Source organism: Talaromyces stipitatus, genomic scaffold (assembly GCF_000003125.1).
Source record: "Talaromyces stipitatus ATCC 10500 scf_1105507295527 genomic scaffold, whole genome shotgun sequence".
Taxonomy (NCBI): Eukaryota; Fungi; Ascomycota; class Eurotiomycetes; order Eurotiales; family Trichocomaceae; genus Talaromyces; species Talaromyces stipitatus.
Window position 1 is genome coordinate 3,187,145 of NW_002990114.1, and position 27,564 is coordinate 3,214,708.

General features: G+C 47.1%; 14 protein-coding genes across 14 annotated transcripts; 5 read left to right on the forward strand and 9 right to left on the reverse strand.

Annotated features, from left to right (window-relative positions):
• Positions 1-252: 252 nt before the first annotated feature.
• TSTA_092030 (mRNA decapping hydrolase, putative) lies at positions 253-1,227 on the forward strand (the record flags this gene model as incomplete). Its single annotated transcript, XM_002478879.1, has 2 exons — positions 253-439; positions 464-1,227. 2 exons carry the CDS (start codon positions 253-255, stop codon positions 1,225-1,227), a joined length of 951 nt encoding a protein of 316 aa, XP_002478924.1.
• A 1,951-nt stretch (positions 1,228-3,178) lies between these two features.
• Positions 3,179-3,565, reverse strand: TSTA_092040 (uncharacterized protein; the record flags this gene model as incomplete). Its single annotated transcript, XM_002478880.1, has 2 exons — positions 3,179-3,431; positions 3,516-3,565. 2 exons carry the CDS (start codon positions 3,563-3,565, stop codon positions 3,179-3,181), a joined length of 303 nt encoding a protein of 100 aa, XP_002478925.1.
• A 426-nt stretch (positions 3,566-3,991) lies between these two features.
• Positions 3,992-4,802, forward strand: TSTA_092050 (ubiquitin C-terminal hydrolase L3; the record flags this gene model as incomplete). The annotated part of the gene is made up of 2 exons (XM_002478881.1): positions 3,992-4,043; positions 4,102-4,802. The coding sequence occupies 2 exons, from the start codon at positions 3,992-3,994 to the stop codon at positions 4,800-4,802; spliced, it is 753 nt and encodes a 250-aa protein (XP_002478926.1).
• A 110-nt stretch (positions 4,803-4,912) lies between these two features.
• Positions 4,913-7,097, reverse strand: TSTA_092060 (MT-A70 family; the record flags this gene model as incomplete). Its single annotated transcript, XM_002478882.1, has 3 exons — positions 4,913-6,293; positions 6,683-6,944; positions 6,977-7,097. The coding sequence occupies 3 exons, from the start codon at positions 7,095-7,097 to the stop codon at positions 4,913-4,915; spliced, it is 1,764 nt and encodes a 587-aa protein (XP_002478927.1).
• Positions 7,098-7,242: 145 nt separating this feature from the next.
• On the reverse strand, positions 7,243-7,872 carry TSTA_092070 (uncharacterized protein; the record flags this gene model as incomplete). Its single annotated transcript, XM_002478883.1, has 4 exons — positions 7,243-7,284; positions 7,335-7,528; positions 7,590-7,664; positions 7,722-7,872. The coding sequence occupies 4 exons, from the start codon at positions 7,870-7,872 to the stop codon at positions 7,243-7,245; spliced, it is 462 nt and encodes a 153-aa protein (XP_002478928.1).
• Positions 7,873-8,649: 777 nt separating this feature from the next.
• TSTA_092080 (uncharacterized protein) lies at positions 8,650-9,617 on the reverse strand (the record flags this gene model as incomplete). The annotated part of the gene is made up of 2 exons (XM_002478884.1): positions 8,650-9,463; positions 9,562-9,617. 2 exons carry the CDS (start codon positions 9,615-9,617, stop codon positions 8,650-8,652), a joined length of 870 nt encoding a protein of 289 aa, XP_002478929.1.
• A 118-nt stretch (positions 9,618-9,735) lies between these two features.
• On the reverse strand, positions 9,736-11,042 carry TSTA_092090 (protein kinase, putative; the record flags this gene model as incomplete). Its single annotated transcript, XM_002478885.1, has 2 exons — positions 9,736-10,206; positions 10,242-11,042. 2 exons carry the CDS (start codon positions 11,040-11,042, stop codon positions 9,736-9,738), a joined length of 1,272 nt encoding a protein of 423 aa, XP_002478930.1.
• Positions 11,043-11,394: 352 nt separating this feature from the next.
• TSTA_092100 (exonuclease, putative) lies at positions 11,395-12,381 on the reverse strand (the record flags this gene model as incomplete). The annotated part of the gene is made up of 2 exons (XM_002478886.1): positions 11,395-12,007; positions 12,068-12,381. The coding sequence occupies 2 exons, from the start codon at positions 12,379-12,381 to the stop codon at positions 11,395-11,397; spliced, it is 927 nt and encodes a 308-aa protein (XP_002478931.1).
• A 395-nt stretch (positions 12,382-12,776) lies between these two features.
• TSTA_092110 (60S ribosome subunit biogenesis protein NOP53) lies at positions 12,777-14,179 on the reverse strand (the record flags this gene model as incomplete). Its single annotated transcript, XM_002478887.1, has 3 exons — positions 12,777-12,993; positions 13,049-13,984; positions 14,034-14,179. The coding sequence occupies 3 exons, from the start codon at positions 14,177-14,179 to the stop codon at positions 12,777-12,779; spliced, it is 1,299 nt and encodes a 432-aa protein (XP_002478932.1).
• Positions 14,180-14,525: 346 nt separating this feature from the next.
• TSTA_092120 (cell division control protein (Cdc5), putative) lies at positions 14,526-17,036 on the forward strand (the record flags this gene model as incomplete). Its single annotated transcript, XM_002478888.1, has 4 exons — positions 14,526-14,551; positions 14,603-14,636; positions 14,690-15,030; positions 15,083-17,036. The coding sequence occupies 4 exons, from the start codon at positions 14,526-14,528 to the stop codon at positions 17,034-17,036; spliced, it is 2,355 nt and encodes a 784-aa protein (XP_002478933.1).
• Positions 17,037-17,500: 464 nt separating this feature from the next.
• On the forward strand, positions 17,501-19,341 carry TSTA_092130 (histone acetyltransferase (Esa1), putative; the record flags this gene model as incomplete). Its single annotated transcript, XM_002478889.1, has 6 exons — positions 17,501-17,571; positions 17,656-17,683; positions 17,766-17,830; positions 17,884-17,918; positions 17,977-19,118; positions 19,183-19,341. The coding sequence occupies 6 exons, from the start codon at positions 17,501-17,503 to the stop codon at positions 19,339-19,341; spliced, it is 1,500 nt and encodes a 499-aa protein (XP_002478934.1).
• Positions 19,342-20,203: 862 nt separating this feature from the next.
• TSTA_092140 (uncharacterized protein) lies at positions 20,204-24,344 on the reverse strand (the record flags this gene model as incomplete). Its single annotated transcript, XM_002478890.1, has 4 exons — positions 20,204-23,529; positions 23,578-23,763; positions 23,807-24,053; positions 24,108-24,344. 4 exons carry the CDS (start codon positions 24,342-24,344, stop codon positions 20,204-20,206), a joined length of 3,996 nt encoding a protein of 1,331 aa, XP_002478935.1.
• A 961-nt stretch (positions 24,345-25,305) lies between these two features.
• TSTA_092150 (mitochondrial F1F0 ATP synthase subunit F (Atp17), putative) lies at positions 25,306-25,901 on the reverse strand (the record flags this gene model as incomplete). The annotated part of the gene is made up of 3 exons (XM_002478891.1): positions 25,306-25,415; positions 25,472-25,625; positions 25,854-25,901. The coding sequence occupies 3 exons, from the start codon at positions 25,899-25,901 to the stop codon at positions 25,306-25,308; spliced, it is 312 nt and encodes a 103-aa protein (XP_002478936.1).
• A 303-nt stretch (positions 25,902-26,204) lies between these two features.
• Positions 26,205-26,966, forward strand: TSTA_092160 (NADH-ubiquinone oxidoreductase 18 kDa subunit, putative; the record flags this gene model as incomplete). Its single annotated transcript, XM_002478892.1, has 3 exons — positions 26,205-26,434; positions 26,486-26,596; positions 26,657-26,966. The coding sequence occupies 3 exons, from the start codon at positions 26,205-26,207 to the stop codon at positions 26,964-26,966; spliced, it is 651 nt and encodes a 216-aa protein (XP_002478937.1).
• Positions 26,967-27,564: the final 598 nt, after the last annotated feature.

The following is a 27,564-nucleotide window of genomic DNA, read 5'->3' on the forward strand; positions in this document are numbered from 1 at the left end:
TACCCCATTATTCTGTCTTCTTCAGGAAAGCGAGTCTGTGGAGAAAACAGTAGTCTCCATTTTGGATTCGTCGTGGATCAAAAAAATTAGGGTTATTGTTAGTCTTCCTTTTCGGGCTAGCGCAATGTGCGCCTTTCCAGTTTCGGAAAGGAGGCTTTGCAGGATGTTTCAGCATAGCTAGCGCGGTTTCCTATCATCTTATCTCTTATCGATAACTCTTTCTTCACTTTTCAAATCAACACCTGTCGCACAATGGAAGACAAGTCCGCGGCAGAATCACTCATCTCTCGATTCCAGATTGAAAGACTGCTCAATCAAGACCAGAGCGACCGTCGCATTGCACTACTTGGCCATATCGATGGTAAGCAGGGCATTCTCATCGCCGAACGTGCCGCATTCGCAACAGATTCACTTGAAGTACTACGAGCATTTCACTCGAGTATATCTCGAGTGCGCAATTTAGGCGACAATGACATTTACAAATGGTATATGGCGAATGCTTCATCACCAGTAAACGGTGATTACGGCAGCAGTCCACCGGACCTCAAACTGAACCTCATTTGGCCCTGCACAGCACAACATATCAGAAAATACTCCGCTCAACCTGTACGAATGGTCACGGAAACACCGCAGATCTACAGAGAGTATATTCGCCCATACATGCAGCAGAAGCGCGAGGAAGGGAGACTAAACTGGATATTCAACATCCTCGAGGGCCGCACAGAGCAAGACGACGTCCTACTGCGAGACAAGGGTGACAGCCCTGATGAAGATGGATTCTTGATGCTACCAGACCTCAATTGGGATAGAAAGACAATCAGTTCGTTGCATTTGCTTGTCCTAGTCGAAAGACGGGATATATGGTCACTGCGTGATCTGAAACGGAGACATATCCCATGGCTCAAATATTTACGGCAAAGACTCATTGATGCTACGGTCAAGACTTATGAAGGTCGTATCGAGGAAGATCAGTTGAAGATGTATGTCCACTATCAGCCGACCTACTACCATTTCCATGTCCATGTTGTCAATGTCATGCTGGAAGCGGGTCAGACGCAAGCTGTCGGGAAAGCGTTCGGCTTGGAAAATATTATTGGACAACTTGAGGCTATAGCTGGAGATGATGAAGCTGGTATGGCTGATGTGAGTTTGTCTTATTTCTTGGGGGAGGCGAGTGAGCTGTGGAGTACCGTCTATGAGCCGCTGAAGAAAGGCGAAAAACTTTAAGTTTTGAGCAAATAATAGATTCCTAGGCTAGATTAATGACACTAAACCTCACCATAACTGATATCAAAAGCCTTGTAGAAATAAAAAGTTGATATCCGTGTTGTGAAAATTGTCAAAGTTCGTAGCACTTGCACTTTATAGCGAGGGTAGGGACTCGTGCCTTTTTCACTGATTTGGCTGGAATCAAAGGAGAACCAATACCCATAATCTTCTCTGGTGGCAGGTTCTTCTTTTTCTGAAATCCAGTTTTTCAACTGCCTATTCTATGTTTACAAGTACTGTACTTATTCCACCATGTCAGAACTATCCAATACCTTTTCCGGTCGCCATTCTGGGAACGCCTCGCTTTCGTCTGGCATGCAACTTCAGTCATTGAATTCCCAAGCAGCTATGCAAAAGAAGTCCGATAGCTCTCCGAAGCACCTCGAATGTGCTCTTCACAGACTCCGCGGCAATATTGTACCTGAACAAAGTGATGTCAAAACCTCAAACTTCAACGACTTCTATCTGGAGTTTAATCAATCCGAGCATAGTGATCATTGTGTCAACGACTATCATCAGAGATACAGATGCCTCCCATATCTCGATCTTCACCCCGATGCTAGCGTTAGATACAGGGTAGAATTTGATGTGAACCTTGGTTCTCATGTTCGTGTCCCTCGAGTCAGTCAAGAGGGGGCGGTCTGTCTAGTTATTTCTCAGTTCGAACGACTAAAAAAGATCAAAGTTCCGAAGAAGCTCAGAAAGAAGTCTGGGATGTTATCAAGAACTGCCGCTACTCAACGTGGGCTATGGCTGTGTTCGCACCTCAGTCTATCTATTGAAGGGAGATTCTACTGAGGCCAGAGAATCTTTCCTAAACACGCTCTCCGGAACTGCAGATACTGTCACACTCTTTTGTAAGTACGTGGAGTTTCTCCACTCATGAGTCATGTCAATTAAACATGTCATAGGCCTAGTCTGTACGTTGAAGGAGGGTTTACAGCTTATCAGTTCGCAGCAAATGCACGCATCGTTATAGCGGCTGGAGTAATACAGGGTACACTGGACACTATGATAGATAAAGCGAAGCAAAATCCTACTACTGGAAAGACCAAATTTGAGTGGAAGGATGCACCGGGTGTTAATATTCTCGTTGATGCAACTGTGGACAACACCAGTTCTAATGATCTACCAGATCACTGCTCATAACAGCTACTTGGCTTGTGTAAGTTTTATGCAACATGGATAGGTAGCTTATCCCTAACCTATTCCTTTATTAGACCATGCCGACCGACTTTCCTGGCTCGAGAAATTGTTCAGCTACACTACGGAGAATGGCATTTTGGCGGCGGAGATATTTTAGTACAGGGTGGGATGAACATCGTCGAATCCCGGCTTCCTGAACAGTATCCTGACAAAAGTTCGATCTGACGACTCCAATCAACGGCAGTAGTATTTCTGAGGCCGATATTAGCGGTTCAGACATCATGGTTAGGCGTACAGATATGGACATCTATTGGAGGCTTTCACCTCAGTATCTCCCACTCAGCCATGATAGAGCCGCTAAAGAAGTAAATACCTTCACATTCAACCGGAACGCCCTATCACGCTATGACCTATATCCGGGGCTGCAGATTACAGAGAAATTCACCGACAGTACTAGGAGTGGATTCCAGTCTCATACAAGTTTTGAAAGAAAAGAAAAAGCGCGCCTGAATTTCTCTAATAGAGACAGCTGCTCATATAACTATGAAGACGAACCTGAAAAAAGCGTGTCTCTAAAGTCAGATCACCTATTGCCCCGGGGCTCAACTGCATTATACGGCATACTCTTCTGGGTTTGGGTCCAGGTATGCATCAAATTCTTCGTGAACAGCACCTTCATTCAAGACTCATACGAATCGTTTCAATCTAACACCAAGATGAAGGCTTCTGTAGTTAACGACGGCAACGGACAGACAGCCTCCAACTACGTCTTCGGAGCCGGAGCCGCGGCTTTCGCAGGATCCTCATCATGGGCAATCGTGATGAATGGAGTGACCATCGTTCCAAAGCTCTGTATGGTCATGACGAGTTCCGGTAGTTCAGCACTCTCTTTAGGAGCAGCAATAACAGCTCCCAATCTCGCTGGCTGTCTTATCGTTGGCAGTGTCGCAGCAGTAGGGGGCTGTGGCCATGATAGGAACCTCCATTTGGCAGTCTTACAACCGAGATGAAAGCTCCTGTATTGTCAGTTTTCATGCAGCAATATCTACGATATTCTGTGTGAACGATCAAACAAATATAGGGTGCAACAATTCACTTACCTGTATCCGGAGAACTTGCTCGAGCTGGAAGGTGGCTGTGCGGTACTCATTAAGGATGTAGATATTGCAACTCACTTGAGCTAACTTTTCGAATTTTGTTCAATTTGTCGATGGCAATGAAAGAGGCCGGAAAGCCCAGAAGTCACCTTCATTGATGATTAATCCCAACATGTGCGTTGGTGTAGGGACATTTTTGATGGACAGTGGATATTATTGCCCTGATTGAAACGACAAATCAACCGAGTTGATAAGAGCCTGACAATCTGACTTATATAGGTATTATTGGTAAAAAAGACATCAAAGCGGTGGCTTCGTGCTAGAAGTTATGGGTGGAAACAATGTGGTAAGAGGCCCTGAGAACTGATAGATAGCGATTATTGAGTTCATAGACAGCTTCCCCGCATCTTATCGTTTATCGCTGTTCCTGAGCAAGCATTTTCTTACAAATCTCACAACCACCACCAAAAGAATCCAAGATGGCAGAAAATCCTGATGTTCCCAACGAGAAAAAGGCCTTTGTGCCGCTAGGTAAGACATCTACCCATGATACAAGAATATGGACTAAGCACTATCCCTAATGAAAAAGAAAATAACCCCGAGGTGATGTCACATCTTGTCCACCAACTCGGTCTCCCAACAACATTTGGCTTCACAGACGTCTACTCCATCGATGAACCCGATCTCCTCGCCTTTGTACCGCGCCCCGCCCACGCTTTACTCCTTGTGTTCCCCGTCTCCAAAACATATGAAGACTCGCGCATCGCTGAAGATACTCCGCTACCCGAATACGACGGCACTGGACCGGGCGAGCCTGTTCTCTGGTTCAAGCAAACCATCCGCAACGCATGCGGTCTTATCGGTTTGTTACATGCAGTCAGTAACGGCGAAGTACGAAACAATGTTCTTCCAGGCTCCGATCTAGATAATCTGCTACGTGAAGCCGAGCCGTTGAAACCGCTTGAACGGGCGGATTTGTTGTATTATAGTAAAGCTCTGGAAGCCGCGCATGCCGATGCCGCAAAGTTAGGTGATACCACTGCACCAGATGCTGAGGATCAAGTTGATTTACACTTCGTTGCGTTTGTGAAGGGGAGGGATGGTGACCTTTGGGAGATGGATGGACGTCGAAAGGGACCTTTGAAGAGGGGACATCTTGGGCCGGATGAGGATGTGCTTAGTGAGACTGCTTTGGAACTGGGTCCGAAACGGTTCTTGAAGAAGGAAGCGGAGGGTGGGAAGGGTGATTTGAGGTTTAGCCTGGTCAGCTTGGGGCCTGTTTTTGATTGATTCTGTCCTTATCTGCTGTCGGAATGTTATAAAACTATCATTTGCTACGTGCGGCGTTGAGGATACATCAATCGATCGATACTGTTAGTTAGGTACGCTATATACTGTAATCATGGCTGATACCACCATTGATCAGCATTAAATTTGAGGACGTCATTTCCACAAGCACACCACCCAGCCGTCAGATTTCTAGCAAAGACTTCCAAGGCAGCGTCTTGCTTTGTATTTGTCTCTCGTGCCTCATTTCCATCATCTTTGAAAAACAGGAGTTCAAGCAGTTCTTTGAGATTAGGTTTCCTCGAATGCTCATCCGGCACAGCAGCAATGATCCGTTTGATAGGTTCTTCTTCCCCGTCCACCTTTTTCGTGTTCGTCCTTGGTTTTCCCAAGAACATAACTTCATAAGGCTTGCGCCACAGCCCATCCAATGGCGATACAAGCTCGCCATTCTCAGTAGTCTTAATCCATATCCAAATCTCAAAGATCCCGAGACCTGTGCCCGCAAAAGCGTCATATGCAGCTTGGCGAGATTTTGCATTGTTGGTAGTCCATATACCCACAATTGACCTTTCAGTGCTCCTATCGTCTCCGAACCTGAGATGTGAGAGGATGGTTTGCTGCATTAGAGATACCAATGAGTCCATCTCTAAGTATACATGAGTAGGATACTGCGACGACCGCCGCACAGAGCGGTTAGGCCATGGAGGGTCGAAGAGGATTATGTCGAATTTTTCAGCGGATGGTAGTCCGGGAATGGGAGAGATGTTGGATGTTGAGTATGTTTGACTGACTGCTAGATTGTGTAAGACAAAGGATGAGGCTGGTGGAATAGTGTATTTTGTCGTAATATTGGTGCCGGGCTCATTGACTTGTATTGTGGCTGCTTTTAAAGGTGATGGATTCTTGACTTGAATGCCATGTAGATCTGATAAATCGGTAAAATAATTGACACTTGATGGTGAGAGAATCAATGGTGGTTGTTTCCTGTTGCTGTATGCATATTTCACTAGAATTTCTGGGCGTAATCTCTTCCTTGATGGTTCAGATATTGCGTTCTGTTCAGTCCCTGTCCTGTTATTGACAGTGGCACCGTCCTTGATCTTGTCGCCTTGTACGGCAGCACCGATCACCTTCCTGGGGAGAAACCATTTTCTACTTCCAAGGCCCTGCTGTACCTCATCGACACCGCTCCGAATAAATGAAGCAATGCTATCGTGAAATAGGATCTCCGATTCCGGGATCCGAGACAACAATCTAGCACGAGCAGCTTCACTCTTCGGCTCCGGCGCAGATGGATAGGGGTGTTCTAGCGGCTTTGAAGAATATATGTGTCTGTAATGATGTTGTTGTGCTGGTAGATTTGATCTATTATTCTCATCATCATCATCAACTGCAGAAGAGCTAAAAGAAGCGCTCTGGACTATTTCGATCGATGTCGGGATGTCGACGAGAAATACCGATTTTTGGGGATTTTCATAGAGTATTGCTGATCTGCCGGGCATAATATCTTCCTTATATAAGCTTCTGCTAATATTGCTTTGGATATTTCTGCTTATTATGCATTGAAATGGGGAGGAATGTCGTCAAAAAAGTGGGAAGTCAGTTGAAGTGAGATCTATCCGTCAATGACCCTAACCCTAGAGAGTATCTGTTTCGTTTCAGGGATTCATACGTCTTCTCAAAAGTTATTAGCTAGTGAAACTCTAGTCTCAGACGTGTGAAAATGAAGTTTACAGTTCAATATTATGTCAAGTTATATGATCGCCAGATATGTTCCTACAGAGTTCTGGATCCAGTCAGGAGATACATTAAGCAACCTAGAAGTAACCACTCCATAGATCCATTATAATGACAGAAAAGCTGAACGACACTTGAAGCACCTTGTTGAAGTAGCAGCGAACTCCTCCGTAAACTGTACCGTGACAAAAGCTCTATCTGAGCCAGTACAAAGGAAAGGACCGGTGGTTATAAGCCGAAGAATGCGGAACTGTAGCAACTCCCAGCTGGAGTCTATGTCGAAAAAGTGAAACAAGTCATGGATACAAGACATCCCGCAACGATAGGCCGTTCTCGAGGCATCCAAGCAAACGACCAAGGTGACTGAGCTCGAACCCATACCAGCATCATTGAACCTCATGCGGACTACCAAAACCAGAGTCTGGAGTGAGGACAACTTGGTTGGTATTGCGGCCATTGAGTAGTGGTTGGATCCATTGCGATGATGGTTGACTTGGACTTTTCCAGATTTTCCATAAACTTGTCAAAGGCTGCTGCTTCAAGAGGACCGCGATGCATTGTTTAGAGCATTGCCATTTTCTTGATACAGCGTGAAGACAAGCATAGCAATCGCTCAGTAATTTATCGTATGGTGGTGCTGTATGTCATGGCTCAGCATCTGTATTGTCTGACTTGTCAGAGCCTGCAATAGCCTCAGCGAAACTCATTGCGTGATCGTCTCCGGTTCCCGAGAGTCCCCATGCATCTGTAGAACGTTAGGATATTCATAAAACTCTCGAGATCGTCGACTCATACTGCTTCTGCAAGTTTTATCCATTCATTCACCCCTTTCACAAACGTATCATCGGCGGCAGGCAGATTCTCATGGCCCCAAACAACAAATTGATCAAACGTAGCCTGAGATTCGAGAATTTTAACGGGTTCTTCGGGCACGGCGCCCTCTCTGTTGGCCGCTGGAACCATACGATCCGTTGGAAATGCGACTACTCCTACAAACGGACAATATTGTATTAGATTGGGGAAACTAGGAATTTCTAGAAAATGGAATACCTTGATAGGCCTCCGGCAGCTGTACCGTCCGACCTTGCAATTTGCGGCCACGAAAGTAAGCAGTCTGTTTGTCCTCTGCATCACACCATCAGCATTTCTGTGACAGTCTCCAATTGCGGCACTTGATCATACCCTTCTCATCATTGATAGCATGCCAGTGACGCTTGGAGGTGTCAATGGGTCCGTCGTAGTGAATGCGACATGGGAGTATATTGGGGGTACAGTTCCCTGTCAATGCCTCCTTGGAGTTGGAAGATTTTGGAGCCGAACGAAGCGCGAGCATTTTATGATTCTTGTTGGGAAATGAATTTTACGAGGCAGCAGTCGATATCGTGGCAGACTTTTGAGTTGCAATCAATGGTTTAATGATTGATGAGAAAGTTGAATAGCAATGAAGTTAGATTAAGCACTCAACGCGGGACGCTGACGCAGGACGCGAATGCGTGTGTCTATTGGTGCCTAAATTTTGAGGCAGCAATACCAAATCCCCGTTTATGCAAGACTCAGTTGGGCTAAAAGGCTAGTCAAATAATTTTCTCAAATTCATACTATTTTGAAGGTCACTTTTTGATATCCGCATAGTCAGATATTCTTACTAGAAGCAGTTTGTGAGAGATATGACACGTATCACTCAGGCGTTTTTCCTCTTCGCGAAACGACATCAACGAAACGACGAGAAATCGATATCGAGCTTCGCATATAAACATGTTAACAAGGTCTTGAGGGATAGGGGCCGCTGTCCTGAAGTCAAGAGGTATCTCGATCAGCGGCAATACATGACAGGATAGATAGATCAGAGGGTCTTACCCTTTATCTTTCTTACTGCTACCGCGGCCTCTAGGGCAGCCCTAACCTCGACGTACACGGCCCCTGATACCGGCAGACAGATGTGACCCGGTATGGACCACCAAAAGGGTTCAGACCAGACCGCATGCTTAAGACTGATATCTGTGCCGGCATCGAGGAGCAATTGGACAACCTCAGAATAACCCATCTCCATCTCTATCTCTATGACTCTTCCGCAGGAATTTTGATGGCCGTTTAGGTCGTGGTACGTGATTTAGGGGTCAGCACCGTGCTCAAGGAGCAGCTTGAGCAGGGCCACATTGCCTAGTCTAGCAGCCCGGGCGAGAGGAGGCGTCATGTCCTTCGCTTCTAGACTCTTTATATGCGCCGAATCAGAGAGGCCGCAGCTCCATTCATAATGATGTGGCGGCAGTGGCCGATCTGATTCCTCAAAGTCGCAGCGCACATTATCGTGTGCAAGGAGGATAGTAGTGGTTGTGATGTCCTGCTGCTCCACCACGAGAGCGAGGGCTCTGGTACAGGAGACGCGACTTGTTTTCTGCACGAGAATTTCGACTAATTTCCGGGACTTTCTTTTCGCTGCCTTGAACACCGCCGGGCCGTCTGCTGAGGAGACGGTGAAGTTCGCGTCAGCGCCGTTATCCAGGAAGAGATTAACAAGATCGAGCCTTTCATGCTCCATAGCCCATTCAAGTGGCGTAACGGGTACCATGTCCCGACCATGCGGTATAATCTCTATATCATCAGGTGTTTGATCGTACTCAAGGATCTGGACATTCAGATTCATACTGTATCTCAGAATTTGAGAGACCACTTGCTTGCTGTATCCGGCTTGCAGGGCCGCTACGAGTGCTTCATCCTTCTGACGCTCACTAGGGTGTTCAACCTCTGGCAAATACCTTCTGCCTTGAAGTGCAACTTTGGGGCTGGCTGTGCGCCTCTTGCCAGTGGAATGATTCTTGAAATAGAATTCCTGGTCTGTAGGACCCCATATTAACTCCCACCCATCGTCATCTTCAGAGTCTGCCAAGACTGAAGTTTTCTTCTCTGCAGAGCGGTCTCGTTTACTTTCGTCATTGACAGAGCCTATTGGTACCCAAAAAGGAACCTCAGTATTGGATATATTCTCATATATCTCTCCTTTATGTTCTCATCGCTCTCTCACCGGGCGTTTGTAAGGCTAGTATGTATAAAGTTCACGCCAGAAGACCGATGCGGCATCGTGAGGTTTAAATGGAGTTGCATATTTCCGCTGGATACATTCATCCCAATTCACACTGTGGAAGGGCGTGCTTTCACCTCAGCAGCTCCATTTGCCCCTAACCGCTGCGTGGGGTCTTTATTGGAAAGCTTGATTAAAATATCCCTTCCAATTAATGGCAGATTCTCGGGAAGCTGTAGGATCCTCTTGATTGAGAATGTTGTTATGCCGCTCGCCGCTGTCTTTGTGGTAGAAATGTGGTATGCCAGTCAACATCTCATAGTGAATGGTTCTCAAAGCCCACCAATCCACTGCACCAGAAACCTCTTGGTTGTCAAAAAGGGCTTCAGGGGCTGGGTATGCGGTAGTACTGGGAGAAATGCAGTCGTCCCTCGCTCCTAATTTCAATCCAAAAATGCCAGGCTCGCATAGACTGGCATGACCAGAGGAATCTAGGAGAATATTCTGCAGCTCCAGTGAACCAAGGGTAATATTTTGGTTATGCAGGTATTCCAAAGTGCAGACCAGCTCCGCAGCGTAATATCTAGCCTTATTGATATCAAACTGCCGCTCCATTTGTAAATGATCAAGAAAGATATCCACTACTGGCTAGTGGTGAAAGGAGGTTTAGTGCTCCCTCAGACGTCCTGAAAGAAAATTTGAGCGGTGCGATGAAAAGGGTGTTGGATGGCGCAGCGGAGAGTAAGCCGGGGTGCCATGTTGATGTCAATGTTAGTATCCATGTCAGATAACCCAGAAGCTGCAAGGTCATTATGAACAATAGTATGAATATCAATGGCCTTCATGCCATAGCTTTGACCTGTCTCTTTCTTTTCGACATAGATGAGATCCAGATTACCAGGGTTATTCTCCCTGCGGACGCTCCATATTTCCGACGTCTCCAAGGGCAGAGCCTCCTTCCGTATGTAGGAAATCTCGGCCTCGAGTCTCCCTGTGCCATTCTGGATGTCCACCTTTTGCAGACCCGAACCCATCAGGAATGGATTCAATCTGACCATTTCAAGAAAGATGACTTGGTTTTCGTAATCTCCCCAGGAGATCAGCATTGACGTATCAAAGCCGCTATTTCTGGCAAAAAGGGATATCTTCAACTCGGAGGATGGAGACGCAGAGACCTCAAACTTGAATGGTCGTTGCCATGCTCCCCATAAAACCGCTCCCTTGGCGGCCATAGTGGCCGTCACCTCTGTGGATGTCTGGAACCCTTCATATTCTCCAATTGCGTACAGTCGCCATCGCTTGCTCAATTCCGGGTTCGAGTCGTCTAAGTCATCTGGTAAGCTCAGGCGATAAGCCCACCCGAGCTTAACAGTCAGGATTCCAGACCTGGGCGAGGTGAGTTGCTGCAAGTGAATATTCCCGGCCTCGAGTTTCTGGTCACCGGTGTGATCCTTGCTCTCACGATTGTCGGGAGGCTCAAGCATTGATATTGTATTATTTTATCTCGGGTAGATTTGCAGAAAGGTTGACAATCGCAAGAACGGAGTGGAGTTGGTTTATATGAATTCTCAGTAGCACCTACCTAACACATGATGTACCTGTTAGACCTGCCCGAGGGTTTATCACACCTGTAACCCCCCAGACTTGCATATGTGTCGCAGAAATTTTCTTATGATGACGAGCTAAGAATTGATTAGAAGATACTATGTTTGCAGGAAGATAAAATTTTCGGTCTGACCATAATTAACAATATAACGTAACAGTAGAACACGCTATGCATATAGTGAAATATCAGATGGTATCACTGAGTATAAACTAGTATAATCATGAGATCAATCACCTCTTACGGCTCTTTTTCTTAGGCTTTCTTTTCTTCTTCGTTTTGACCATTTGTTCCTCCTCGGTGACAACCGTTGTTACACGTACAGGCCATTTCTTTGCATGCTCCTTCTCAAACCCTTCCTTATCTCTCCGGAACAGAAGCATTGTAGCTCTTGCATCCTCCACACTAGAATGAGCTCCTTCCTGAATCTTCAGACCAAGCAATTCAGAGGCGAGTAGTTTCAGCCGTGGCGAACTTCCACCCGCAATCTTTCGATAAGGAGGATACTTGCTTGTGTCACGAATGTCACGCTTGGGATGACTCAACATCAAAGCTTCCAAATCGTTTCGGATCGAATGACCAACTAATACCGTATCTTCTAATATATGCGCAACATCCTTTTGAACCTCTTCGAAAGAGCGGGCTTCGAGCATATGTTTGGGTGCTATGCCGCTCACATGAGTCCTCCAGTCGGTCACTTTTTCTTTAGGTCGTACAAAAGAGTCGTAAACTTGATCGCCATTCCAATTCACAATACTGACTCGAGCGAGCGCGGACTCTTTATCGGGGTCGGGACCGACTCCAACCATTTCACAGTCCATTGCGACGTATTTTCCTATTTCGGCACTGTACCTAGTCGTTAGAACAGTACTTAATATTCAAGACGCGAGAATACTATTAACTCACGTCTCATTGAGACCTTCATTGACTTTTCCCTCCCGTGCTTGTTTCTTTTCTGTAATCTCAGGTGCTGGTTGTTCCGTAGTTCCTAAAGATCGATGTCCCTCCTCTCCCATGCTTTTGGCACCATTCGAATCGATCATGCTTTTGACTTTCGAGAATTTCCTTGGTCTGCTCGCTGTCTTTTCGGTTACCATTTCGACTCTTTTGCGCTTAAGACCATTCTGTGGCTGTGTGTCTTTCTTTTCCTTCGAGACGGTGGGCCCCTTGAGAGAAGCTTGCAGTTTCTTCCAATTGGAAGAAAGACTTTTGACGTCCATTCTTGTCAATTACCGCCTGTTCGTAGTTGCGTCATGTTGGAAACGGCGCTGGTATTGATCGATCAACATAGGAACGAGATTCGGCGGAGGTGAAACTTTTCAGTTGATAAGAGATGCAAACCATGCAAACACTCTTATCTTCGCCCGAATATAACCCTAATCCTGATTGCTCGACTCGATAAAATTGAACAGGATTCTACGTAGGAGACTGATGTTATGTGATCAGATGAGATTTTAATCCGGCTTGCAGGTCATGAAGAATATCAGTGTGGATTTGAACCATTTTAATGGCCAAATACCCATGTACTTTCTATATACAGAATGCAAACAACGCCGAAATCCGAAGACAAATGTGGAGGGAAATCATTAGTGAGCAATCGCCCGCTATATCTATATCACAGCCCAGGGATTTCAAAATCTTTATAAGCCCATTTCTCCGTGGCCTTCCTTTTGGGTTTCTTTGACTGCGTAACAGGCTTGCGAGATTCAAGTTTTCCTTGGACGATAAGAGTTCGGAACCGTTCATCGAGGAGATTTCCCTCTGGTTTTAAAAGTCGTAATGACTCCTGCAATTCATCAGGAAGAACCAACTCAAGTGGCTTTTCTGGGACACTATCGAATGCATTAGTCTCCATTATCAAGATAATAATATGCTCCCAAAACTTACGGATTTTTGCCCAAAGGTCTCTTGCGTAAAACTGTATCATCACCTTCTTCCGAAGAGCTATCTTGCTGTAATTGCTTACGTAATGCCTCCTTCTCTTCCAGGCTTTGGGTGATACTCTGAATATTCTTTGCTTGTTCCTCTCGTTGTTTCATCTTCGCCTCCCATTTCGCATTCCTTTCTGCTTCCTTGCGGCGTCTGATTTTGTTCCGTTGGGCCTGTGTTTTCCGTTCCGGTCTTTTCTTGTTCAACCACTCCGGTTTCTCGTATTCGCTTTCAAATCCTTCCCAAGCACTTTCGTCATCTGATCTGACTTCGCCGTCATCATTCTGGGCATCGGCAATCAAGCGTTGTCGTTCGGCTTCCTTCTTTGCCTCTTCAATTCGCTTCTTTTCAGCTTCAATTTCTTTAGTACCTTCCTTGACGAGGAGACTGTCCCATTCCTCGAAGGATGGGTTATAGCTGGTGCCACCAGTAGGTGCCTTCACTGCAGGTATCGGTTTCCCGTTGGCAGCAAGGGAAATTGGAGCTTCTTTCAGAGTTACTGGAGCAACTTTTTGTTTCTTCTTGGGGATGTATTCGAATTTTTCGTCTTGGGGTTCAGCAGCCTCGACTGAATCTACCCAAGGGTCATAGTTCACGCCATCCTCTGGCTTGGCAGCTGGTTTATTCTCCTGAGCAACCCGCTTCAGCCTGAGCCACTCTTTATTGCTGACCCAATCGCTCTTCTGCTTCTTCGTCTTTGGCTCAATTATGCCATCTGTGACTTTGGAATTTGGTCGCTTGCGACTATCTACCGCCGGGATTGCCGAACGCTGTGCGAGTATTTCGTCTGATTTAAGAACTTTGCGTCCCTTTCTGTGTGCTTTTGCCAGTTCCTGGTCGCCTGTTGTGTCGAGGGTGAAAAGCTCTTCAGAAGGTTTCTCTGCTATAACACCACTACATGGTGTGAGTAGTGAAACAACCTGGAACGACCAGAAAGACTTACCCTTTGATTTCTTCTTCGCGAACTAGTCTGAGTCCTTCCTGAACTTCGGTGACGTCGACATTTTTGCGCCAGGCCTTCTTGCCTTTTCTAGAGGGCTGTTTGAATTGTTGGGGAGCCTCTACTGCTTTTGAATCGGTAGCAACCATGTTGCTTTGTTGCTTTGTTGTATTCGTTGTTACTGATCGTTATCGAACGTAGGTGAAATTCTTTTTTTTATCGATAATCCGCCAAGCGCCAAGCTAGCGCGGGGACACTAGTACTATTCAGGCCTAAGGCAACAGCGCCTAGTCGCGGCTGCTAAACCAGCGACGGCTATTTTCACTTGAATCAAGCTTCGGCGAGAACAACTTCAGCTTAGCATCATACTCACATCTCGCCTCGATCGTTGCGGGTCGCCATCCACATCTGTATCCAGCGGTCACCAGAGGATAAGGCTAGCAACATTGAAGGAGGCTGCGTTGAGACTGACGGATAGTCTCGAAACGGCGCGAGATGCCTGTCGTCAAAGGCGGCGTTTGGTGAGTTTTTCTGGGGATGACTTCTCTTACAGTATACTAATGCCTCTATAGGACTAATATAGAGGATGAAGTGCTTCGTGCAGCAGTAAGTAATTGACTTCAAGTTGAGAGATTCTCGCATTTGCTAACTCCTTGCAGGTATCGAAGTATGGACTCAACCAGTGGGCGCGTGTCTCATCGCTGCTTGCGCGAAAAACCCCGAAACAGTGTAAAGCGAGATGGGTGGAATGGCTAGATCCCGGTATTCGCAAGATCGAGTGGTCGAGAGAGGAGGACGAAAAGCTGTTGCATTTGGCGAAATTGATGCCAACGCAGTGGCGCACGATCGCGCCGATCGTGGGTAGAACGGCAACACAGTGCTTGGAGAGATACCAAAAGCTTCTTGATGAGGCCGAAGCGCGTGAAAATGATGAATTAGGCTTAGGTGGTCCTGGCGGAGAGGCGCAGGCTCCCAGCGCAGATGATGTCAGACGTTTAAGGTATAATTATACCCCCATTCACCGTCCTATGTCGAATTGCTAACAGTCGTAGACCTGGTGAACTTGATCCCGATCCCGAATCGAAACCTGCTCGGCCGGACACGATCGATCTTGATGAAGATGAAAAGGAGATGCTCAGCGAGGCCCGTGCTCGTTTGGCGAACACTCAGGGTAAAAAAGCGAAGCGCAAAGCTCGAGAGCGCCAACTTGAAGAATCTCGACGACTGGCCGTTTTGCAAAAGCGTCGTGAACTCAAGAATGCTGGCATAAACATCAAGGTTGTCACTACAAAAAAGGGTCAAATGGATTATAACGCCGATATCCCCTTTGAGAAAGCACCGGCTCCAGGTTTCTATGATACAATGGAAGAGCAAGCTCGAAATGAACGACAGCGGGAATTGTTTGATCCACGGAAACAACAATTAGCAAACAAGCGTAAGGGTGATCAGGAAGACGACGTTGAGCGCAAGAAGAGGAAAAACGATAAGCAGTCAACGTCGGCAGCGGCTGCTCAAGCTGGTCGTATGCAGAAGATCCGGGAAGCCGAGCAACTCAGCAAACGTCGCGCTTTGAATCTGCCTGCCCCTCAAGTGAGCGAGGGTGAGTTGGAAGATATTATCAAGATGGGTATGGCCGGCGACAAGGCGGCGAAGCTCGCCGGTGAAGAAGAGGGCACTAGAAGTTTGATTGGGAACTACTCTGCTATGACCGGAGCAACGCCTATTCGGACTCCGCGGGCACCTCCCCAGGAAGATCATATCGCAAATGAGATTCGCAACATCCGAGCACTGACTGAAACTCAATCGTCACTTTTGGGCGGCGAAAACACCCCACTTGTTGAAGGAGGAGCGTCCACTGGTTTCGATGGCATCGCTCCTCGTCGACAGGAGATCGTCACACCGAACCCGATGGCCACACCTTTTCGGCAAGGTGTAAATGGAGTCGGTGTTACACCCATGCGAGGTGGTATCGGCCCAGGAGCAACACCGTTGCGCACACCGAGAGATCAGTTTGCACTCAATAACGAGAATGGAAGTCAGATTATTGGAAGTACTCCCCGGGAAGTAAGGATGCGCGATAACTTTATGCGTCAACAGCTTCGTGGAAAGCTTGCTTCTCTTCCAAAGCCCAAGGAAACGGAATGGGAACTTGAAGAGCTTCCATCAGAGTCACAGGAACCGACAGCTGATGGCTATGATGGTGAAGAGGATTCTACAGTGCGTGATCAACGTGAAGCAGAGATCCGCAAGAAAGCAGCAGAAACAGAGTTCCGGCGGCAGACACAGGTTTATCAACGATCATTGCCACGACCTAGCGTGGTTGATGTCACCGCACTTCTCGAACGTGTCTCGCATACTACCGACCCTATTGAGAATTTGATTGCCAAAGAGGCTGCGAAGCTTATTGCTAATGATGCAAAAAAACATCCACTTCCCGGTAGCAAGATCAATGGCAAGCCACCAAGTCTCGACAAAATTGACGACAAGTGGCTCGAATCCGCACAAGCCGAAATCTCAAAATATATATCTTCTAAAGACATTAAGTCACAATGGCAAGCTGATTTTGACGCATCGTGGAGCTCAACGCATGAAAGCGCACTTCCTGGACTTGCCATCTATGACGATGACGAGGATGCTTTACGACAAGAGCAGAATATGATCAGTGCATTCGATAATGTCCAGAACGCACTGATGGCGACTGCAGAGGAAGATAACAAGATAGAGAAGAAGCTTTCATTGCATTTCGGTGGTTACCAAGCGCGTGCGAAGACTCTCCGCAACAAGATAGTAGAAGCAGCATCGGCACTCGAACAGGCCAGGTTCGATCTTGACACATTCCGCACACTGCAAATTGGAGAAGATGCAGCACTTCGCAGCCGTCTCGAGCAGTTGCGTGATGGAGTTACATTGGTGGTCCGTCGAGAACGCGAGGCTCAGGACCTTTATAAGGCTAGAAAGGAAGAGCTTGATGCACTGCTAGACGGTAATGTGAATGGATGGTATTGAGGGTTTGGCCAGTGCCTATAGTGGAGTATCATTTGGTAATTCATGTTGTATATTATCTAGTGCTCCGTTTATCCTTTGGCGCAACCTGAGGGCAAATTAACATCTGTACAATTTTTCTTGAATAATTCTGGAATCCGAAGAGTAGCACAACAACCGCATTCTCTGAAATAGAATCTGAAATTGGATAAATCACCAACAGTCATTTCAAGATTGTTTTTGAGGCCAACAGTTGCTAGATTAGATTAAGCGTTGAAGCGACTGAATGCGGTTTCTCAAAATTCTGCCCTATCCGTAAGGCATCCAAGGCTGACAATTATCGCCTTCCCGCAAACTTTCATACTCACGCAACGACAAGTATCCAAAGCCATCAAATACTATCCACTAGTAGCTCAATCTCATCAAGCTGATGACTTATTTTTGAGAACCAGCGACTTTGGCATCGAAAAGACAATTCAAGGAGCAATATGGCGGGACGCGACGATGCTCCAACGCCCGATCCAGCGGAGAAAGGGTTCGCCACTCTTGCTACACTCAGGTATGGCAGATTAATTCCATTTTCATGTTCAACATACATGAAAAGTACCTTTTATACGGTCGCATATACTTACTATGTCTCTAGAATCGGTGTGAAGGCTATGGTCGAGAAGGTAATACTCATCTGCCATCACCGCGATATTATCATGTGATAGTATCAAAAATTTATATGAGCACTGACATGCTCGATTGCAGGATGGTAGTCATAGAAAAGCTGAGATTCTGTCTATGAGACAAAGAAAAGACACTCTTTATGTCTAGTAAGTCTGCTGCTTTGCGTCGAAAGGGAGTAACAGTCACTCATACCCTTCAGTGTACACTATGTCGACTTCAACAAGCGTCTAGATGGTGAGTCTCCACATATCTTTCGTTTCCTTTGTTGAAGATGCTGACTGTATCTGCTCAGAATGGATTCCGGCGACTCGTATTGATCTGTCGCAAGAGGTAGAATGGCCCGCGCCAGAGAAACCAGAGAAGAAAAAGGCTCCAAGCAAAAGCGCAAGTCAGAAGCGTGCGCGAGCAGGTAGTCGCGATGTCTCTTCGACGCCAGACCTACTCACTGGCAAGAATTTGAATATTGGCAAGGCTGCTCGCCCTTCGAAGGCTGGAGGCAAAGAGAACCGTTCGGAAGAAACGCCGTTGAACCTGTCACTTACAGGTTCTGAAGCCGTATCCATAGATGGCACGCCCAAGGGGGATTCTGAAGATGTCGACATGGCCGATGCTGTCGATACAAAACTCGAACCTCAAGAAAAAATGCTAGGCGATATGACCCGTGAAGAAGAAATTGAAAAACTCCGAACCAGTGGAAGTATGACTCAAAACCCGACGGAGATCCATCGTGTTCGAAATTTGACTCGTCTCCAAATGGGAAAACATGAAATGGAGCCGTGGTATTTCTCACCATATCCAGAATCCTTTCAAGACGCGGATATTGTCTATATTGATGAGTTCTGTTTGAGCTACTTTGACAATAAGCGGCAGTTTGAACGGCATAGATCAAAATGCACCCTTGTTCACCCTCCTGGAAATGAGATATATCGTGACGATCACATCTCATTCTTTGAAGTCGATGGCCGTCGGCAGCGTACATGGTGCCGAAACCTCTGCTTGCTGAGCAAGCTCTTCCTCGACCATAAGACTCTCTACTACGACGTTGATCCCTTCTTATTCTATTGCATGTGTACGCGCGACGAAACGGGTTGCCATCTCACCGGCTACTTTTCCAAAGAGAAAGATTGTGCCGAAGGTTACAATCTAGCTTGTATCTTGACTCTACCGCAATATCAGCGTCGGGGCTTCGGTCGTCTCCTCATCCAGTTCAGCTACGAGCTCAGCAAGCGAGAAGGCAAGCTCGGATCTCCGGAGAAACCACTCAGTGATCTTGGTCTCTTGAGTTATCGTCAGTACTGGAGAGAGGTACTGGTGGAACTATTGTTAGAATCGGGTCGCGAGGCAATCAGTGAGTTTGAGCTGGCGACTCTAACTTCGATGACGGAGAAGGATGTGCATGAGACGCTACTCGTGCTTAATATGCTGCGGTATCATGTAAGCATCAACATACACGCTTACTTTCCCTTTTCAAGCTTCTGGACTAACTCTTCAATCACAGAAAGGAAACTGGATCATAGTCATCCCCGACGCCATCGTCGAACAACATAATAAAAGGTTAGAAAAGGAAAAAATCAAAGGTGTCAAGAAAATCGATCCTGCGAAGTTACAATGGAAACCGCCCGTATTCACTGCTTCCAGCCGGACCTGGAATTGGTAATTGTTTTTATTTTGTCATCTATCTTTAATATTCACTTATGGTTATGATTGGTACGGGTACTAGGGATGAACCTCCGGAGTTAACATGCGTGATTTGTTTACGTCTGTTTGGCCAGTTTTGGAAAAATGGGTCGGTGTGGTTTTGTTACTTTGATTTTAGCTTTTCTTGCCTGTTACTGCTCTCGAATGAGTTAATCGTGTATACATAGATTACGATACCATCAAACACAGTTCTCAAACAGTAACAGATACTTATTACATGCGTTACGTACTATTGATAATTCAAGTAGGTTCGTAAAGTCCTCAGAACATGAAAATCCATGAGTCAATGTTTTCAATCCATTTCCGAGTGAATCATCCATTAGCATGCGTCATTCCACTTAAGGTACATAATATGAACAGAGCGTACAATATTGCTGTAGCACTGGAAGGGGAGGGAAGGCAGTGTTATTGTATGCCGAGCCTTGAAACAAAAATAAAAATCACAAGCCAGGTATGAAAGAAGAAAGTTAAGACATGGAGGGTAAAAGGTAATAAAAAGTTAAGGATGATGAGCTTTAGGCCCAGTGAGCTCCTCACAATACTGTATACTATGCTTGTCAAAGCTGATATTGTTGAGAAAACCCTCACTGGAGTCCTTAGCACGGGAAATCGTTGTTCAGGGAGGGAGATGGGAGAAAGGTACGGGATAAATTGAGCGTCAATAGAAGGAAATTTGAGCGTCCGAAGCGAGTTTCAAAAGACGACGCTATTGCACAACACACAAGACCAGTACAACATCACAAAAGATGGTCTGACTTCTTCACAATAAAGCCAGTGCTGTCGACAGTGTCTTGCTTGAGGAGACGATAGATTTGTGTCAGTTAGTTGCCCGAAGCATGGGAATTCCCTTCGCCACTTCTGGTTGTGTCAGAAGACGAGCCCTGTCGTTTGTTGTTATGTGAGCCATTGTACTTTGCCCCCGGTTCCCTTGGTTTGGCGCTTTTGCGAGTACGAAAAGTGGTGTTTCCTTTCGGTCGCGAAGAAGTAAGAAAAAGCTTTTTCAATAAAGCGACAGAAGCTACATTATCGCACCCCGGAATATGGACGACGATTTGCCAATTCCCAGACACATCCTTTTTGGGGAATTCTAAAGCGAATGGTTCAACGCTGTGAACCTGCATCGGTCTAAGAACCTTGGGCCGAAGACGTGCTGGCGGCGGGAGGGCTGCGTGCCATGCATTAGGCGGTGCCATAACGGGTACACGAACAACTGGCAGAGAACCTGCTTCCCGGTCTTCAAAAATAGCTTCTTCTTCCTCAACTTCTTTAGAGGTTACCAATTCGGCATTTTTAGCACCGACTCCTCTAGTTTGAGGAAACGAAACAGCTGCTGGATGTAAATGCGACTGAACGTCTAGTGGCTCCTTGGTTGCAGAAGCAACTGCCAGAATATGCTTCTTCTCTGGAGTTGCCTTGCCAAAGAGCCCATTGATACGATCCTGCCAAGAAGTTGCGCTCATCACGGGCTGCGGCGGTCGCAACTGCGTCGCCGCCATAGAAGCAAACGTCGGTGGCTTCGGAGGTAGCTGGCTAATCTTTGGCGGTAAGCGAACTATTGGTTTGGGGATAGGTAAATTAACCAGAGGTCGATGAGCATCACCACTATATGCAGGGTGCGTCGAATATGCCTCAGGAGGAGGTGGTGATGGGCTCCGAGGTCGTCCATCATCCACAGCAACACTGACTCGGTACGGCTCCGTAATCGTAGGGAAAAAGCGAGATCCGCGGTTGGGGACACCGCTAAACGGCCGGGGATGAGCCTCTGGGAATGGTAGACTGTCTATAGGAGCATCAAATCCATGGAGAGCTTGTAAAGGACCTGTGGCTTTAGTAGCTTTCACCACGTCAATCACCTCCCTTTGGCCTACTTGGTCTCCAGACCGCACCTGACGCCAAGTCTCAGAGAAGGTGACGTTGAGGGAGGCGGGGGGCTCGTCGCGCATGGCTTCAAATTCTCGGTGAAATTTAGCATTTGCTTCAGCCTCCTGCTTCGATGCGACCGAGTGGAAGTTACCCCAAGCTGAGGTCGCTGCCTGAACAGTCCGACGCGCATCAGCTTGCCAGGGGCTATGCTGGGAATTAGGAGGACCAATGGGCCGCGGGCGACCAATAGGTTGGAAAGGTTCATATGGTGCATGAGTGCTATCGGACTGGGCTAGTGACTGCTTGTGCTCTGGTGCAAGTCTCGCACCGACAAATGGCTGCGACCCAGCATTTTTATCCATGTTTGGTAATGAACCAATAGGGGGAGGCTCAGTTAAACCAACAGGTCCACGGAGAGAGAGATCATGTGAGAACGCAGCCAGATTGCGGTCAAAAGTGCCATTGCCAAGGGTCTTATCGCTGCTGAGCGGCTTCCACATATTAGAACTAGGAGAAGAGTGGGCACTAAGTTTAGTCCCGGCTCCCCAAGGAGTGTATGAAGTTTGATTGCCTCTCCATTGTGAGTCTTTTTCTTCCAATGTGGGCATATCAATGTTTTGATCTTTGGACAATAACGATTCGTCCTGCAAAACTCCGTTGGTCTTGACCGTCTCATGTTTCACGTCACGCGATGGGGAAATGCTGCGTTGGCTCATCATTGAAGTGGTCGACGGCTTCTCAGTGGCTCGCTCATTGGCTGCGACTAATTTTTTAACTGATTCAGGATGATGAACCCTCATCATTCCATATTGTTTCGGCTCTCCGCTAGGTTCAGGAACAGGAGGTTTCGGTGGAGATTGTACGGTATTTTGTGCACCGGTCGTTGCAAGCTGATCTTTGGGAAATCCCTTACTTAGTGCTGTCGTTGCTTCCGGCCGCTCTTCGACCTTTGGGGTCTCCTTCTCTTTCCCAGGAGCAGGTCCTAAAGCTTCGAGCTTCAGGCGAATACGTTCTCGGCGTGCAGCTTCCTCCTTCTGTTCTTGCTCTAATCTCCGCTGACGAGCTTCCAAACGCTTCTCTTTCATAATTCGCTGTTGCATAAGAATAACATCTTCAGCAGAAGCTTGGTTAGAGTCCCGGTTGACTTCGTCCGAAGTCATAGGTTTGCCTCCTGGCTGCGTACCAGGAGGAGTATAAGTGCTCATTTTTGGTTGCCATGTCTGATTTGAGGATGGTTGGTGTGCGGAGTGTTCAGGTGGCATGAAATCTTTCGAATGAATTGTTTCGCTTGGTGAGACCGAGTTCTCTACAACTCCATTGACCTGGGAACCCCGTCTTCCTTCATTAAATTTTACTTGACTATCTGGTCGCCCAATTGACATACGGCGCCCATAGCTCCCGCTACCGCCACTAACATTTGACGAAGCACGTCGACGACCCCAATGGCCAGGCTCTTGGTGGCTCGATCTGTATGTCTGAAAGGCAGCAGATGGCTCTGGATGGCTCCCCACTTCGTGATTACCAGGCCGCTGTAGGACAGTCGCCGGGCGCATATGAGCATCGCGCACGGAACCCTTACGCGTATCTGGCACTGGTTCATATCTGCCAGACTGGGAGTTAAAAAGTTCTCGCGGAACATTCGATTGACCCTCCCTCCACGACCGATTGAAGTCATCAGCTGCTATTTCGCGCGCAGGTATGTTCTTGTCAGGAATTGCCTGTTCTCTAGCCTGAAAACGAGGGGCATGGTGGCTTTGCACGGTTTGAACTGGAGGGTTTACCGGAGAGACCTTTTCAACAGGGGGTAAAGGAGCCCATGGAGACTTCATTGGAACAGGTGCTGGGGATTTCGTTGTCAAAGTAGGCTTATCAGATCCTGACTTTGAGGCAATCACTGCCTTCGCCTGTTGTTGCTGCCTTTCCGCGTTCGCTCCCAAACGGAGGACTGTTGCGTTCGGTCCAACGGTAGTGGACGTTTTGGGGTAAAGAACTTTTGTACTATCCTGAGCAGGTAGCTGTGCTGGTATTGCTGCTTCCTTTGCATCAGTGCGATCTCGAATCTCTTGTGGTGAGGACTGGGAATTTTCGGTATGCGTAAGTTTGATCTTCGTTCCGTCGTTCCATTCAATGGTTTCTGGCGCCCAATCGTCCTCGTCATCATCGATATCCGCCCACTTGGATTCCGTCCCATTTCCATCTTCTTGAATTCGAGACGTCATGTGAATGCCGTACTGTTGCTTTAGTTCTTCATCTGTTAGATGCTTCGTAGGCGGCGGTTGAGCGGCTGTACTCAGACTTAGCATATTTCGCAAACCATAAAGGTCTTACTTACGCCTGTTTTTATTCCAGACTTGGCTCGCATCTGGTCCACTTGAAGGTCCTTTTAAACCAGCTGCCGTATGTTTCGATGACGATCCCAATCCACTCGTCGTCTTCGCTACCAAACGGGGTCGTGTAGAAGGCTGTGGTGAGGCACTTAACGGTGTCACCGAGAGAGTCGCTAAGGTAGCGTCAGCATCTTTTTTAAGGAGTTAGATCATGACAAGACATACGTTTCTCACCGAGTTTCGGGGCCGCCGAGGTTCCAGGCGCCTTGGGCACTGAAAATTTCGCAAACGACACGGGTTTGAAAGCGGTTGGTTTCTTCATCGAACTGGTACGGAGATGTTGTCGGCCATCATTACGACTGGTATCTGTATCCGAACCGCCGAGAGAGCCACCATCCTCACCACCATCCGACATAGATGCTACTCCGTTCAATTCCAACGCTCTCGTCGCCACAGCGGCTGACCCATTTCTACCAGTATCCTGTCAAGTATGAGAACTCTTTCATTCATGCTGTAATTCGCTTTTGTGTCTCACCTTGCTTCCTTCACCAGAAGAATTCTCCGCCTCGCTTGTATCCGTCGTTCTTGTGTTACGCTGGGATTGTTCCATATTGGATGATTTGCCTTCAAAGTTGAATTCGATTTTGGTAATCCTCCCCTCGCCCCCTTCAGCAGTGTACTTGTCTTTTTTGCTCGCAGGAACGTCGGAAGACGAAGGCTCGCCGCCCGACCGGGTTTGGTTTACCACATCGTGACTGGTCTGCTCTGCCATACCAATATGCAATGCTAGATTTTCAGAATAAAATAGTCAGTATCAAGGTAGCGAATAAGTCCAAAAAGCATGTCGATTAAATAGAAATATAACAATAATATGTAAAAGAAGGTCGTTTAGCGCGAAAGAGGAACGCTAACCGTCAAATAATGGAGGCTGCCACGGTGTTGTGATGAGAAACTGAGCGGGTGCCCTTCCAAAGGTGCACTGTTATCCTTCGTAGTATACCGGAACAACAGATTTAAAATCCAGGTAATGTCTGTTCAGTCGGAATCAAGCACCACCAAATATTGCTGCTCCTGGGTGATAGCCTTCAAGCTGGATCCCCTTGGTGCGATACCTTGTTGTGTCTGAAGACAGATGATGTTAGAGGGTTACCGGAGAGCAGCATGTAATCGGGGTTGAAGGCTGCTGTGGCCGCTTTGGGTTAGCCGGGCGACGACATGGCAAGTGCCCACTGGCAAGCCTCAGGCTAATTCGCCAGCAAGGCTGAAAGGCGGTCCACCGCGGCATAATCGGTTGTCCTTTTTAACAGTTGAATACAGAGTAACATTGGTTCACCATCACAATGCCCAGCACGGTCTTGTTTCACACATTAATCCTTTCCTTCGAGCGATGGTTACAAGCAAGACACATTGAATTGAATTTCTTCCAGTACGTTTACTACTATAGGGCGCAACGAATAATGTCCGAGGGTTTCTCTTGGAAGACATATGTGAGACGGTTGGAGAATTGAATAATAAAACACTTTGTTGAGACACTATGACAAATGAAACGAGGAAAAGTTCCATGCATAAGCCGCGTCACTCTAGTTTACACTGGCAGAGGCATTTTCTTTCTGTAGGTCGACATCTTGAATTCTTGTTTCACAAATATATGTACAGCTTCCTCCGCGCCCACTATTTTCCTTTTAGGAAATCGGACTAGTGAGGGTGGTTCTTGTGGTGGCCTGACCGCAAAGTCAGATTCCAAGAGGACGGAAGTAAGGAATTGAAGCAAACTTACGCAAGTGGAAGTAGTACTCCATGCTGTAGCCGACAACCAACATGGTTCCAATGACGTGAACGAGGGCTAAGTTGAACCTATCAGTATATATTCCTTTTCAAACATGATGTAATTCGACTTACGCATGCCGGAAGCGTTCTTTCCGTTGAAGTAACGAGCCTGGTAGCGCTCAAGGAATCCGGAGGGCTTGGGAGCAGGAGCGGGACCACGGGGCAGACCAGCATAGAAGCCAACTACACGCTCCATGCGAGCAGCATCCTGGGCGGCACCAATAGCCTGTATAATCGTCAATATTTACGAACATTCCAGAGTCGCAAAATCCATAGTAAAGCGTCGGGATGGTGGCTATTTGATACGCAATTCGTAACGGGCCAGTCAAGGACTTTGGACGAGGAAGAGGAAAGAGTGGTGTATGTTCAACTCACATTTGGCGATGCAATCTAACAGTTCAGAGTCAGCAATAAGTTTCAATTGACTTTAGAAGAACGCTGGCGGTTGACATACCTTGGGAGGGATGAGGGTGGACAGAGCCCGGCGAGTGATGTAGCTCATGTTTGCTAGTCTAAGACTCAGTCAGCTATGCGTAATTGACTAAGTGCGATGGTTGAATTGTGTCCGGCACGATTGCATACCTCGAATGTGACGATAATCCTACACTTGATGACGGTGAGGAACGGTTAAGGAAGAAAGCGAAGTTCTACCCGACATCCCGGCGAGTTAGCGTTCCGGGCATCACTAGCCACACTTATGTAATCACGGCTGCACCAGCCACTTGCCGCCGGGAAAGTTGAACATCATCTTGTAGAGAGCACAAACCAACTTCCTTCACACCAGCGTACCGCTTCGCGATTCACCATGTCGTTCATTAGAGCTCGCAGTGTCGCTCAGCTTCGGGCTGTGCGAATTGCTCAACCCGTCAATGCTCGTTTCTTCTCATCACCCACCGACGGTTCAGTAAAAACCAGCCCTGCCGATGCTCCGACTACACCACCCAAGGATAGCTCCTTGATCAGAAAGGAAGGTCCCGGAGAAGCAATGGCTCATCATCAGCCAGATTACGATGCGACTATTGATCATGCTACCTCGTATGTGCTACCGATCTGTTCCAGTGAGGATCCGTGCTAATTGTACGTCAGGACTTTCTCTCCAGTTCCGAGGCGGGTCATGGATGGTAGTGAGCCAGGCGATGCTGTAGCTGCTGCTGTTCTGTCCGGCGCACCAACCGATTTGCAAGCACGAACTGTCAGGTAAATTCCCTAGAAGCGCTGATTGTTAAGAAAGGCAGGAAGCTTATACCAATCTCTCAGAATCTATAAACCTTCGAAGCCCGCGACCCAGTCTGGAACTTGGCACAGTCACCATTGGCGAATGGATTGGGATGTTCTAGGAAAGGGCCACAGATGGGAGAATCCGCTCATGGGCTGGCAATCCTCCGGTGATTTCATGCAGGGTACTCACATCAACTTCAAGTCCAAGGAAGACGCCATTCTGTTTGCGCAGAAGCAAGGATACGAATACTTTGTTCAGGAGCCCAATGAGCGCAAGTTCGTTCCCAAGGCATACGCCAATAATTTCATGCACGAGCCCAAGAAGCTCAAGCACATCCGAACCAAATAGAGGGTCTTGTTGTATTGTATATATCGAGCAGTTTCATCAATCCAGTTCTTTCTGTTTACTTGGATATTGCAGATCTATGTCAATAATAAGATTGCAGATCTCTTCTTTGTAACACTATGGAAAATTTTAGCCAGGATTTCCTAGGGATTCATCGTAATAGCCTCGAGATACGGACTAATCAACCAAGTCCAAAGGCCCATAGCGGTCAAAAGAATCCGGCATCATTGATTATCGTGGAAACAATTCAAGCCTGCCTTTTAAGGACAAAAGTCCAATACTAGGGCAGTTTCACCGTTTCTAATTTCTCGCTGTACATAGTCGCAAGGCTTCCAAGGCTGCTCGCCGCAACATGACTACAGGTAGCCTCTATTCCTGAGGCTTAAGCAACCAGCAACATCAATGGGAAGACGGATGAGCTCATATAGTGTATATTTGGAAATTTTTCTCAGAGGGCACAACTGATCGCGCATCGCTTGCTTATCTCGACTGGCTCTGATATTATTGCTGTCGTTGAGGGGGGGTGATTCGCCTGGCATGCTGCTGAGCGCTCCAGTCACCTTGTCGACATTTACTCGCCTAGGAATGACAGATGGAGAGG